Source organism: Aspergillus aculeatinus (assembly GCF_003184765.1).
Source record: "Aspergillus aculeatinus CBS 121060 unplaced genomic scaffold BO66scaffold_1, whole genome shotgun sequence".
Classification (NCBI taxonomy): Eukaryota; Fungi; Ascomycota; class Eurotiomycetes; order Eurotiales; family Aspergillaceae; genus Aspergillus; species Aspergillus aculeatinus.
This window is the reverse complement of record NW_020291470.1, coordinates 1,446,856-1,460,079: the sequence shown is the minus strand read 5'-3', so window position 1 is coordinate 1,460,079 and position 13,224 is coordinate 1,446,856. Positions and strand designations below refer to the sequence as shown.

General features: G+C 57.0%; 3 protein-coding genes across 3 annotated transcripts; 1 reads left to right on the top strand and 2 right to left on the bottom strand.

Moving 5' to 3' along the window:
• Window positions 1-2: 2 nt before the first annotated feature.
• On the bottom strand, window positions 3-7,409 carry BO66DRAFT_425050 (uncharacterized protein). The gene is made up of 8 exons (XM_025650200.1): window positions 7,306-7,409; window positions 6,880-7,144; window positions 6,287-6,725; window positions 2,353-6,199; window positions 1,997-2,294; window positions 1,814-1,902; window positions 884-1,574; window positions 3-741 (listed from the first exon to the last, which is right to left on the bottom strand). The coding sequence occupies exons 2-8, from the start codon at window positions 6,975-6,977 to the stop codon at window positions 42-44; spliced, it is 6,162 nt and encodes a 2,053-aa protein (XP_025509426.1). The 5' UTR covers window positions 6,978-7,144; window positions 7,306-7,409; the 3' UTR covers window positions 3-41.
• An 867-nt stretch (window positions 7,410-8,276) lies between these two features.
• On the bottom strand, window positions 8,277-9,134 carry BO66DRAFT_12591 (uncharacterized protein). Its single transcript, XM_025641946.1, has 2 exons — window positions 8,725-9,134; window positions 8,277-8,565 (listed from the first exon to the last, which is right to left on the bottom strand). Exons 1-2 carry the CDS (start codon window positions 8,926-8,928, stop codon window positions 8,371-8,373), a joined length of 399 nt encoding a protein of 132 aa, XP_025509425.1. The 5' UTR covers window positions 8,929-9,134; the 3' UTR covers window positions 8,277-8,370.
• Window positions 9,135-10,026: 892 nt separating this feature from the next.
• On the top strand, window positions 10,027-12,839 carry BO66DRAFT_416834 (MDR/zinc-dependent alcohol dehydrogenase-like family protein; the record flags this gene model as incomplete). Its single annotated transcript, XM_025649629.1, has 5 exons — window positions 10,027-10,827; window positions 10,879-11,156; window positions 11,533-11,653; window positions 11,733-12,104; window positions 12,185-12,839. 5 exons carry the CDS (start codon window positions 10,027-10,029, stop codon window positions 12,347-12,349), a joined length of 1,737 nt encoding a protein of 578 aa, XP_025509424.1. The 3' UTR covers window positions 12,350-12,839.
• Window positions 12,840-13,224: the final 385 nt, after the last annotated feature.

The following is a 13,224-nucleotide window of genomic DNA, read 5'->3' as shown; positions in this document are numbered from 1 at the left end:
GGCTTAGTCTATGTAGTCTGTTGTATCTGTTACATCTGCTGCTACAGGTGAGGCGACACCTTTCCCAGCTTAAACTCCTCCTTGACGCGACCCACCAACTCCTTCAACACGGGCACCAACCACTCGAAATCGCTCCTGTCGAGGTAGACCTGGGCCGACAGCCGCACCCACAGCCAACCGGCATGGGCAAAGACGGGCACGAAGGTGCGGTAATCCTCGACCAGCCTCCTCTGCATCCAATCCACCACCGCGGGGACGAGCTCCGCTGTTAGACCGGCAGCATCCTCCTCACCTGCATCATTGACCGTCTGCACGACCCTAACCGGCAACCGCACATTATTCATGGCACACCTCCTCCACGCACTCCTCTTACCTGCTGCATTGCCCTCCCCGTCTCCAAGAACCTCCGTCCCCAACCCGGCCGCCACGAGATCCGCCCCCTCATTCACCAGCTCCTCAAGATAAGCATAGACCGCCGCCTCGCCGCCGCACACCTCTTCCCGAAACTGCAGGGCGGCCGGCACACACAGATACGGCGTATCATCGGCCGTGGCCACGAACTCGAACAGCGCCTCGAACGCGGTCTTGCGTGTGCCAGGCGTTGCCATCAGCGAGGGCTTCGCCGGCGTCTCGGATGGAGGCGCGATATACCCCCAGGAGGTGGGGAGCGTGGTGCGGATGAGGTGCTGCAGGGCCGGGTTGACGTAGAGCACGGCCGCGCTGCGGGGGGTGTAGAGCCACCTGCGCAGTGTGCGCCAATTGTCAGCATTGCATTACGCTTCTCTGATTGTAAGTCTTGTGGGGGGGGGGCGAGGTGCGCAGCTGCCCCGAGCAGTAAGGGCAAGGGTAAGGGAAAAGCCAGGGGAAGGAAGGTCACACTTACTTATGGCAATTACTGGTCAGGAAATCCACGCCCCCGATTTTCCCCCACCCGTCTGGCCCAAGCCCATGCCCAAGCCCATCCTGGCCCTCATCCCGGCCCTCATCCTGGCCCTCATCCACCAGCGCCGTCCCCAAATCCAACTCAATCATGCCGACCCCATGCGCCGCATCCACCAGACTCCACACCCCCTCCTCGCGACACACCTTCACCAAAATCTCGAACGGAAACCGCACCCCAGGCAGACTGACCACCGTCTCCAGCACGGCGATGCGGGGCCGCAACCCCTCGGCCCGCACCTGGCGCACCGCCGCCCGGAACCGCTGCACCAGCTCCCCGGGGGTGATCGGGAACGCGTACTCGATCTTCCGCAGCCGCAGACCCGGGAGATGGTCGCGCAGCGAGAACAGCCCGTTCTCGACGGCGCCGTAGACCGTCGCGAAGTAGAGGAGCGTGTCGCCCTCCACAAAATGCGGGGCGAGGTTGTGCAGCACGGTCGCGACGCCGGTGGTGGCGTTTTTGACGGGGACGAGGTCGCGCACCGGGCAGTGGAGGAGGGCGGCGAGGGCGTGGCGCGCGGGGAGCAGGGCCGTGGGCTGCGTGTAGCGCAGGAATTGGTCGGGGGAGAGCTCGGCGAGGCGCTGGTAGGTTTGTTGGGTGGCGAGGACGGGGCGGGGGTGCGTGCCGAAGGAGCCTGGGGATCGATCAGTTAGTTTTGTGTTGGGGGGAGGGGTTGTGTTTGTCTGTCAGTGGGAGTGACCGTGGTTCAGGTTTCTATAGTTCGGGTCGAGGAGGAAGTGTTGGCGCATCGGGGCGCCGAAGGGGGTGGTGGGTGACATTCTCGCTGCTCTTCGAATGTTTTCTGGGGTGATGGGGAGGAGTGGAGTTGAGTTATCAGGTACGAGGAGATTCTGGACTGTGCCAAGTAAGTACCGATGTAGATGTATTTATACTCCCTCCTCTCGAGTTCGTCAATGACGCATAGAGGGGCATAGGGCATGTACTGTAATCGAAGGGCGTGGCTATCACATGATAGATAAGTTCCCGATCTATGCTATGCGGTATAGATCCTGATAAGATACACCTTCACCAAGTTCCCTGACACCCACAATCTACCGCTTCCCCTTCTTACGCGGAGCAACCACCTTGAACGCCGCATTGCTGGCATCCTCCTCCCGGTGCGCATTCGACGACCCCTTCTTGGCCACCTCGCTCCACCCGCCCGCGTTCTTCGGCTCCGCAAACGCACTCGCCGCCACCGGGTCCACGATCCCCTTGTCCGCCAGCTTGCGCCGACGGATAAACTCCTCCGCAAACCGCCGTCCATCCAGAGTCTGCGAGTTGGCATACACCGAATCCGAGATGATCTCCGCCTCCGCCGGCAGGAACAGCAACTGCTGCACAAAGTCGTCCACTACATCATTGCAATTAGCTCCAGCTCAATAAACCCCTAGAAAGAAAAAAACACTTACCATTGATGTTGCTGTTCAGGCCCTTGCCCAGCGCCAACTTGGCCCACTTGGTGAACTCTTCAACCGCCCGGTTAGGGTTGGTGGCCGGCGTAGGGCCCACAGACACGGTACGAGGAGTGGCAACCGTAGCGGGCTTGGGCTTCACCGGCGAAACGGCCACAGGCACAACGCCAGTGGTCGCGCGCGGTCCCGAAGGAGCAGCAGGAGGAGCCTTGGCCTTGCCGCCGGCACCGACGGTGGTCCATGCGCCCGAAGAGGCAGCCGTGTTCACAGGAGACGGCGCGGGAGCCTTGCTGGCCAGATCGGCGTAGCGCTTACCAGTAGACGAGGGAGCAGTAGGAGGGCTGGCAGCAACAGTCTGCGTCGCAGCGGCCGCGGCGGCAAGACGCTGCTTTCGAGCCTCTTCTTCCTTCTGGATCTGAGCCAAAGTCTTCTTGACAGCAGCCGATGGAGCGGCAGGACCCTTGTTGTTCCAGACGGAACCGGAGGAAGTCGGGGTCGACGGCGATCCGGCGCTCGCCCAGTTGGCAGTCGACGGCAGGCCAGGCGCTTGCACCTGGGCCGCCTGGCTGAGGCGCTCCTGCTCCGCAAGCATCTGAGCACGACGAGCGGCAGCCGCAATTTCCTCCTTCTGGGCGGCGTTCCGAGCTTCAGCCTCCTGGATCTCCTTCAGAGAAGGACCCTTGGGGACCTCGTTGGCTTCCTTCGCCCACGGCGCAATGGACGTGGTGGGCGCCTCGACCGGGGTCTGCGTCTGGGAGCGAGAGTTGGCAGCCAGGGATTCGGCCACATTCTGGCGGTTGCGCTGAGCGGCAGGAGCCGGCAGAGGGGAGGCAGAGGGCGGAGGAGGGAAGGGCTGGGGCATGGCGCTATCGCCCTTGCTCATCCAAGCGGCCTCGGTGACGGAGCCCGCCTGCGGTTGTTCCAATTGCTGCTGCTCGCGTTGCTGCTGTTCCTGCTGTTCTTGTTGCTCCAGCTGCTGGCGTTGAGCGGTGGCAGCCTTCTGGACCTGCTGCGACAGAGTGAGAGGAGGCTCCTGGGGAGCGGCTTCAACGGTATCGAACTCAGTACTCTCCTCGGGGATCTGAGACTGAACGGACTCGGCCGGGTGGGTAGGAAGACCCTCGACAGTCTGCATTCCGAGTTCGGCTTCCTGTGCCCTCAGGGCATGGAACTGACGAAGGCGCTCCTCACGTGCCTGTTGGTCGAAGAGAGCATCACCCTGGGTGCTATCGAACTGCTCTTGCTCCTGCTGCAGACGGGCCCGATCTTGGAGCATCGAAGCGACCTGCTGCTGGTGGAACAGGCTTTCAGGTTGGCGAGCAGCGAAAGAGCTGGGGGTACCAAAGGCGAACGGATCCGGCCGACTCATGTTCAGGCGGTCCAGAAGAGTAGGAAGTTGATCCTGGCCCAGATCCGTGCCGAGCATCTGAGGACCCACGTTGGGCAGAGGGTTTCCTCGCATGGCGGCAGCCGCATCAAAGAAGCCGGCAACGGACGGAGGTTGCTGCTGGGACTGCTGCTGCTGCTGCTGTTGCTGCATCGGCGCCTGGATCGGTGAGGGCTGGAAGCCGACCGGAGAAGCGATGCTACCGAAGCTAGGCTGGCTGTGGAGGCTGTGAGCACTGGAATGGTGCTGAAGCTGATGAGGGTGGATGGAGTGGGGAACGCCCTGGAACTGCATCTGCTTCATCAGAGCCTGCTGCTGAGCCAAGTGTTCTTTCTGGCGGGCCATCAGGTACTGCTCCTCCTGTTTGCGACGTTCCAAAGCGTTCTGCTGCTCGGCGGTCAGGGTGGTACCAAAGCTAGGGAAGCTGCCAGGGAAGGGAGGCTGCGCCGTGCCGCTCGTGTTGCCAGTCCATGGTCCGGGGGCAGGGTCAGGCCCGTGAGGAATGCCGATTTGAGGTACCAAGAACGGTTCGCGAGAATTGCCAATGCGACGAACCAGCTGTGCCAACGGCTCAAATTCGGGGTCCTCGAGCTTCTTGATCTGCAGGTCTGGGCTGAAAAATCCGGCCTTGAACCAGTCATGCATCTCGAGTCCAGTCCATGGGCCCTGAATGTTACCCTGCGGGTCACGGTAGATCCAGCGCATGCGGTCAGGCATCACCATGGTCCGTTGCTGCGCCGGGGGGACAGACCCAGAATTTCCGGGGGTCTGGCTGGGTTGCGGCGCATCAGGAACCATGGAGCCAGGACCAGAGCCGACGGCAGACACAGGAGTCTGAGAAGTCGAAGTGGCTGGCTGGCCGCCCTGCACAGTCTTATCGATAGGCTGTAGATCTGCTCCGTGCGTCAGTGGGCCCTGATCCGCCAGAAGTCCGTCGAAGATCTCCCCAGATTGCCGGGCAGCCTCGTCCAAAGCCCCTAGATCGGGCCGGATCTGGTCACCCTGCATCTGCTCTTGCATGGCGGGGGGGAAGAGCGAGCCTAGTTTGCTCGAGCGACCCAGACTGCCCGTTCCAGTGATCCCAGCATGAGGGCTGAACAGACCGCTTCCTCCCAGCGTCGACAAGCTTGGAGACTGCAGGTCACCCATGGTCCCGAAGATCGGGTCACCGAAGCCGCCCGCAAACGCAGATCGTTCGCGCGTGGGGGTGCCAACGGCGGCGCTCGTGGGCCATCCAGCAGCGCCTCCAATGGGAGGAAGACCACCTAGGCCGCCCAAGCTTGAAAAGCTTCTGTTTCCAGCTGCACTCGATGTTTGGCTGCGGTCAATGGACGGCAAGTCCATGCCCGAGCCGACACGTCGGATGGAGCCGAAAGCGGAGGTATCGCGCAGGCCAGTGATACCGGGGTGGGTGGTGTTTTGAATATCCGATCCGTCGGTTTCGACATCATCCACCTCGTGTCGGTCGCCGTGGGGGCTCTGGTAGGGGTTCGTATTGGTCGGGCTAGTAGGCTCGTGTCCCTGCAGAAGACTCGGGGTAGGGTTCCGGGAATTTTCGTGGCTTTGCATCAGTTCCCGAAATCCGGGAATGCTCGAGGTCATGCCAAACGCCCCAAAGCCCAAATGGTCGGACGAGGGCTGGGGGTGGGGATTGATCTCTTGAGAGCCCCCAAGCGCCGCGCTGCCACTGCGAAGCTCCTCCTGGAATGGGTTCGTCTCACTGCGACCAGTGCGGGTCTTGACAGGCTCGCCCCAAGGGGACTGCGCGCGCTTCTCACCCTCCACATCAGCAAAGCGCTCCAGGCTGCTAAGAGACGACTTCTCCTTGAGAGCCGCCGCCGCCATGTCCTCGGAGCTATCCTTGGAGAAAAGTCCCTTCAGGCGACTTTCTCCACGGAGACTGCCAAACCCAGCCTTCTTCTCCGTGGTGGGGGTGGTGCTCGTTCCTGGTCCAAGAGAAAAGGATCCGAACGCACCCATCGGTGAATTATTGGCATTTTGCGAGGCGGCCGCCCAAGGCGAGCTTGGCCCACCTGGCGCCACGCTCAACGGATTGGTGGAGCTCCGCTTCAGCGAGCCAAATGGAGACGCGACATCTGCACCGGGCTCCTTACCCAGATTCTCCTTTTCCTTCTCCTCCCACCGAGCAGTGGAAGAGGAAGTATCGCGGAAGTCGGTCTTGCGTCGCAGCAGGGAGGGTGGAGGGGTGGACGTGGTCGGTTCGTCACGGAAGAAGCGGGAGCCACTGGTGGTAGGAGACATTGGATTCGCGGGCGAATCGGCTGTCTCCCGACGCCGGGGACCGGGACGTCCAGCGCTGGGAGAGGAAGTGTTGTAGTTGTTCATATGACCCTGGGAAATGGACAGCTTGCGACCTCCCGCGCCGGTAGCGGTGTTCTCTTTCGAGGCGTTCGTGGGTGGCGGCTTCAGCGGAGAGTTGACGGAGGAGGTAAACAACTGGACGATTTAGCAAAGATGCCCCGACATAAGTCGAAAATAGTCCATAGGTGATATGGCGGGGTATAACACGTAAGAAAGACACACCTCTTTCTCGTCGTCCGTCGGTTCCACGAGACCCAGCGGCTCGACATGGCCCCCATGATCCCAGCAGACCTCCGGACCGGACGGATTGTCCTTGGAATCTTCGCGCTTGCCCCATGCTCCATTGACGGGGGAGGTTTCGGAGGAGTGGGGATTCCAGTCGGCGACGAAGTACTCTGCGACATTCTTCCCCAGCGAGCCGGTGTCCCGTTGGTTCTTATAGAGATTTAGCAGCAGGTCCTTGGAATAACGAGTTTCCGTGGTGGCACCGTTCCGGAGTGCGCTGGACTGGTAGTTCGAGGACATATGCGGGGGGGTGTAGGTGCCGACGGTGGGAGTGGTGGCCGAGTTCGGTTGACTCGTATCCCGGTTATGCGACGGGTTCGTCGCGACTGAGGGGCGGCGGAAGGTCTGTGTTGCTCCGTTCATGCGAGTGCGAGACCTGTGCATCCCCAGCAGAAGTAGGAATGAGTTGTCAGTTTTTCTGGTTCCACCACAAAACTAGGAGGTCCCCGGCCGGATTTGGATGGGGCTGCTGGCAAACGAGGAGACGGACGCGCGACAAGGTGTTGGGCAAGGAACGGGGGCAGGCATACCATTCTCCACCGGGAGCTCCATCTCCTCTGCGGTTGGAAGAGTCGTGGATGTTGCCGGCGGCGGCTGAGGCAAAACTAGAGGGAAGTGGCGTAGGCATTATGGAATGGAAAAGGATAGCTGGTTGAGACGGAAAAGACAAGGCCGAGTCCAGCAGATCAGATGAAAGACAAATCGAGGGAAAGGTCGACGGTCAGAGGTGAGGCGAACGCGTTGGTTTCGAATTTTTTTAGAGGGATGTGTTTGGTAGGAAACAAGGACGCAAAGCTGTTTGGTTGTGTGGAGAGAAGAGAGAATCGATCAGCCAACGAACCCGAGGGACGAAGATGGGGGGGGGAAGAGGGAGGGAGGGAGCGGAGGGAGGCAAACGAGGTTTCGATGGTGGAGGGAGGAGCAGGAGAGAGAGAGAGAGAGAGAGAGAGACATACCAGGCCCAAGTTGATCGAGACGGCGACAGAATTGTGTAGAGCGAAAATAGGTTGTGGGAGGAATTGGCAGCAGCAGACGACGACGGGATTGAACGAAGTTCGAGTTCGAGATCAGAAGATCGAAAGGATCAGTTCCTGGTGCAAGTTTGGGAAGTTCAAGAGTGAGAAAAATGAGCCAAGGGCTGAGCGGCGAATGAGCGGTGGGATGTGGCAATAAGGGGGGGGGACTGTTTTCGTGTTTCGTCGCTTTTCTCGCCTTTTTCCCCATACGTTGGATACCACCAGCCACCCTCGAGTCAATTGAAGTACATTACCTCATCAGTAAGGGTAAATTCTCAACCTTGCCTGAATGATAATTGATGTCAATCCATTCATTCACTCATTATTACACACTACACTCGTAGTTGCCAGGTCCTTACTACTCATAACACACAGTGCCGCTCCCAGGCAAAGCCTGGGTAGACCACTATGGTGACCACTATGGTGACCACGGTGGTGACCACCCATGCACAACACATCCTCTGCAAGCACAATCTTTGTATCATGTGTATTCCACGCGGATCGAAGAATAGAGACGATCACTGTTTACACCGGCAGTACCTGCAGTACTACTACTGGAAAGCTCGACCTCCAGGATCGGGTGCGTGGCCCGACCTCTTCCCCAGCCAACTCCATCTCCCTTAAGTCCACGCCCCGACGTTGACTGGCCCGCCCACACACCAGCCGCAAACGCTTCGGCTTCTTCCTCGACGTGTCGCCTTCTTTTTTTTGCCTTTTTTTTGCGTACTGTAAAGTACTTTCCCACTCACAAGCCCCCCCAAAAAAAGAAAAAAGAATAGGCTGGCGGAAGAGATGTGCAGTTCTCCGGAAGGAATAGTCTACCGGTACGCATATAAGTTAGCTACATAGTCCTTAAATTTGGGGCAGTTTGCTTTTGCTTCACGCAGAAACGCAAATAGCAATAGCAACCGAAACCACAACAGCAACAGCAACAGCAACGGCACAAACAGCAGCCCTACTCCTACTCTCCGAGTCCGGCCAGCATCAGCATCAGCCACCACGGAATCAATCAATCACCAAGCACTCTTCCCTACCCATCAAGAATAATCCAGACGCAAAAAAAAAAGCTCGGCCGGTTACAGCGGAAATCCAATCGGCCTTAAGGTTTGGTCGCTTGCCCGGTTTAAGTAATTTCTGTCGCTTTTCCCACCGAGTCGGGCTTGGAAGTATACTTTTATTGCTTGCTTGTTTGCTTGCTTGCTTGGCTGGGTAGTTGGTCTTGTACGGTGCACTGGACCGATTTGTGCAGATATACTTGATCGACTAAAACCTTAAGGTAGTTTGGCCGTCGAGAGGGTGACGTGATATCCGGGATTGTTCTCATGGCTGGAGGTTGGATACACCTTGATGATCAGTGGCTTGGCTTCGGTTGTTGTTGTTGTTATTGTTTGACGTTTCTGGGGTCTTTTGATCGGCGATCTGTACGTGTGTAGATCGAAAGCTCACGAGTACAGTACATACTCCTACCGACCAAAAGAGCTCGCAAGACAGGTGGCATATATCTCGTGATGATGGTACAGTACACTTCATTGGAGCTCGGTTGCCCGAGGTCGGGCAAGTCATCACCCAGGCCGGGACCTCTGGCGGAAAATCTCAATCGCATCTCGCCGGAACATTACCAACAGCCAGATGCTCGATGCTCTCGATCGCATTGAAGTTGAAAACTGACACGTCACAGCCGATCTATCCTGTAGGTTGCTCGCATTGGGGGTCTGCTTCGGAGCAGTGCATAAATCGGGAGCTTTGCTCATCAAACATCCCCTCCCCCCATCATACTCATATTCAACTTCGCGATGCTTCTGCTACCTTGGCCATATGTATATACCAAAATGCATAAATCTGCGTTACACTTCTCATCTGCCCCCGCATATCAAAAGTCCCAAAATCCGCCCAGGATGAATACTCCTACCGCCCGCCAAGAACTCCCAGCAGATACTGGAAGAAAATACCCCGTTTCGACGTTGTCGTCGAGGTGATCAGTATTGCCCTAAGACTGCAACTGCAAAATGTAAGGCTCCGTTGGTGCTTGCCTGTGTGGAATGTTGGCCTCCGCCGCTCAGATACCATACCGGTATGATACTGGTGCCGGTAATCTGATTACAGAGTGTATAATCTATGTCGGCCTGAGGCACCGAGGACTTCGTGGTTGCACCGCCAGCAGTATCATACTCCGAGCAAGATAGGTAGAGCATTGGCATGGCTGCAGCATGAATGTTAAGTCACCTGTATGGAAATTCTCCATCGTCGGTCGATGAGACAGTGAAAATGTCTCTGATTTTGGTGTTGACGTTGATATAATAATCCGTCCTCGGCAGGGTTCTGTGGCATTGAACTCTGAATGGCAATTAATCTCTCAATGTGCTGTATCTGCTACCTAGTTCCATGAAGAGATGCTCTTATTTGAAGTATGATAGCAATTGGTGATTCCTCTACGTCAAGAATGCCCAGTCAAAGCATATACTCCCAGCTCTAGTGACGATCGGATCTAAGGACATCCTCGGCACTTGATAACAAATCCAAGCTCCCCCGCACTGATAAATAACTCAAGCTGGGTCCGCCCTTTCATCTTCTCACTCCCCCTGATCGCTAAACCCTCTCCCTTACCCCAATTCCATCACAACTACATATCCTACAACTACGAAAGATTTCATCTGCGTCAAAATGTCCAAGGCCGTCTTCCTGACCAAAACAGAAGGCAAACCGGGCCAAGTCTACTATCCCCTCTCCGTGCAGGCACAGGCCGTCCCTACCCCACAGGGCCGCGAATTACTCATCAAGCTGACCGCGGCCTCGCTCAACCACCGCGACGTCTTCCTACGCCAACATTTGTACCCGGGAGTCACGTTCGATGTCCCCCTCGGTGCCGACGGAGTGGGCATGGTGGTCGGGGCGGGTCCCGATGTCGCTGACCCGCAGCGCTGGCAGGGGAAACGAGTGATCCTGAATCCCGGGGTGGGCTGGGACAGCTCGCCGGATGGCCCGGAAGATCCCAAGGGGTACCGGATCATGGGCGGAACGAAACTGTACAACAAGGGGACGCTGCAAGAATATGTGGCTATCGAGGAGTCCGAGGTTGAGGAGGCGCCGGAACATCTATCGGATGCGGAGGCCGCGGCGCTTCCTTTGACGGGGTTGACCGGGTGGCGGGCGTTGGTGGTCAAGGCTGGCGAGAGAAATTCGGGCAAGGGGGCGGCCATCCTGGTGACGGGGATCGGAGGTGGGGTGGCTCTCATGGTTCTGCGATTTGCGGTGGCCAGGGGAGTCGACGTGTATGTGACCAGCTCGAGCGAGGAGAAGATCAAGAAGGCGGTTGAGCTGGGCGCCAAGGGTGGTGTGAATTATAAGGAGGAAGGATGGGAGAAAAAGCTGCTGGGTCAGCTCCCCCCCGGAAAGGCGGCTTTCGATGCGGTCATCGACGGGGCTGGAGGCGATGCAGTCGAAAAGGCTGTCAAGCTACTCAAGGTGGGCTGCGCCCCGTTGCTGTCTGCTCGAATGGAATACTGATTGATGCAGGCTGGCGGCATCCTCTCGGTCTATGGAATGACGGTCGCGCCCAAAATGCCTTTCTTGATGCAAGCGGTGCTGAAGAATATTGAGGTGCGTGGGTCTACGATGGGCTCGCGCAAAGAGTTTAAAGAGATGGTCGAGTTTGTGAGGAGCCAAAAGATCCATCCTGTTGTCTCGCGAGTAGTTCAAAGCGACTTGGGCGATATTCCGGCACTGGATGATCTTTTCCAGGACATGAAGGAGGGCAAACAATTCGGCAAGCTGGTCTTCGAATTCGGCAAGGCGTCGGGAAGCAAACTATGAGCTGTTACGCTGAGCGCCAACTATCAGTGATATACTCTAGGTCGTAAGGAACACAGCTCACAGAGGTAGTTATGTAGCAACGGTTGACTGTGCGCGCGTCTCTTGGGTCACTTCTTCCAGGCCCACGCAGTAAATTCTGGCAAACAGGCAGGTCGCCCTTTCCCTGTGTTGACACGCTGTTGCTGCGCCGTTGCGCAGTCAACAGTCGACAGTGTGTTTACCAGCACCTGGCCCTTCACAACAGCTGTACATACAGTGCCATCGTTACTTAGTTAGCACCACGGCTTTATCTTTCATACCAAAAGGCCACTCATTGATCCTCTAGTCTCTAGCTCTTCCAACATTCTGTGACTGAAGTGTCACAATGAACGCCGAGCTTGTCCTGCGATACGGGCCTGGCATGTCCTTCTACCGGTCTCACCTCCAGTCACCAGACTTAACTCAACCTGACAGCAATACCGCCAAGGTGTCACTGAGGGTTCGTCAGCTCAGTTGAACTCGAGATATGGAGAAAACCTCAGATAAAACATGAAACTGACCGTTCTTTCTACCTTCAGAGATACTCTTCGACTCTTCGCACCCTGGAAACGACCAATGAGATGCTGATTCATAAGATCGGCAAGCTACGAACGAACACCCATCGACTCCGACACGATCTGATGAACCTGGAACTGCACGTGAAAGCATTTAACCGCGAGCTCTTGGCGACATGGCAGGCAGACACATTGACGCGACTCATCGAGGTTATATATGAGCGCCACGGCTGGAAGTTTCCCGGCAGGGTTGCCGTTGGCGACCACATCTACCTGCCCCGTGAAACCCTCTCCACATTGTACTTGAAGGCCTTGGTGAGGATCAAGAAGGAGACGGTTACGAAGAGGTTTGGGCTGCCGATGCGGTACTGGCATGCTCTACAGAGATACCATGAAGTAAGTCTAACCCATGCGGGGGTGAGCTGCTGTCTCCCCACTGGCCCATTGCCACACCCCCCTCTAACATGGGGGTTTAGGTCACTCATTTACGGAGCACCAATCCCAGCCGAACTGAGAACAGCTTCGCTCGATGGTTGGTCTCCGTGAAGGAGGTGAATCGGGGAGCGTATCGATTCTGGGGCAGATTGTTTCCTCTCTGCTATAACAACCGGTCCGTCGAGCAGAGCGCCACTATCTTTTGACTAGCAGCCAGCCCTCCCGCGAGGTTGATTTTCCTTGATTGCAGGACCCTGCCTTCGAACAAGAATCTTCGGATAGATAGCATCGAAATGAAAAAGTCTCTGCCTCAGTCCCACCAGCTTGCAGCTCCGTGGCGAGTTGAGTGAGACATGCTACCAAAACCGGTGACGCTATGCTGGACTGGCGTGTGGTGTGTTATCAGCGATCCCATTTCTGGCCAAGACCCGTAAAAAATAATCCCAGTCTTTCTCCAGTTTAGTCCACGCAGCCAACGGGGTGTCGATCTCAGAGGAAACGGCCCAAGTGTGACGCTGACTGGCCATGTTTCTGGCAATTCCGGCCAGTGCAAAGGACCTGCATTGGGCTCCAGCTTGGTTGGTTATGGACAATCAACCCGGACGCAGGATACTCTTTGGCCAGCACAGCGTGACGTCGAGGGGGACTTGGAGGGGGAGTTTTCCATTTGGATGATAGGATGGTTGTTGATTAGCTAGGGGGCGGTGGTGGTGGTGGTGGTGGTGGAGGTGGTTCCCTTTTCCCCCCCTTCTTTGTTGCACTGTCGGCGCACGTTACTTTTGTTAATGCCTACCAACCCCAATGTCATTTAGCCAAAACCAGTTGCAAATAATGATGAACCCAGCATGACAGGCTGTTTGTTTCAGGGTTCAGGGCTTCATTTGTGTGTAGAGGGCTGCAAGTGAGACATCATTGGATGTATCGATGTAGGGTGCAGGAACAATGTGACAGATCAGCTGACCGACTACTGGCAGTATATGTCATGTGTCTTCATACACGCATCCCACTTCACAACTTATCTCAGTAGAATCAGCCATCCCATTCATCATCCCTTGTCCGTTTCCTACTCCCAGGGTAGAAA

What these genes read in the sequence shown, in the direction of transcription:
- BO66DRAFT_425050 (XM_025650200.1), bottom strand. Translation starts at nt 6,977, where the DNA reads ATGCCTACGCCACTTCCCTCTAGTTTTGCCTCAGCCGCCGCCGGCAAC. An exon ending in GGAGCTCCCGGTGGAGAATG is followed by an intron (nt 6,726 to 6,879) that starts GTATGCCTGCCC and finishes GGGGATGCACAG; the next exon opens with GTCTCGCACTCGCATGAACG. An exon ending in CCTGAACAGCAACATCAATG is followed by an intron (nt 2,295 to 2,352) that starts GTAAGTGTTTTT and finishes GCAATGATGTAG; the next exon opens with TGGACGACTTTGTGCAGCAG.
- BO66DRAFT_12591 (XM_025641946.1), bottom strand. Translation starts at nt 8,928, where the DNA reads ATGACTTGCCCGACCTCGGGCAACCGAGCTCCAATGAAGTGTACTGTA. An exon ending in ACAACAACAACCGAAGCCAA is followed by an intron (nt 8,566 to 8,724) that starts GCCACTGATCAT and finishes TACCCAGCCAAG; the next exon opens with CAAGCAAGCAAACAAGCAAG.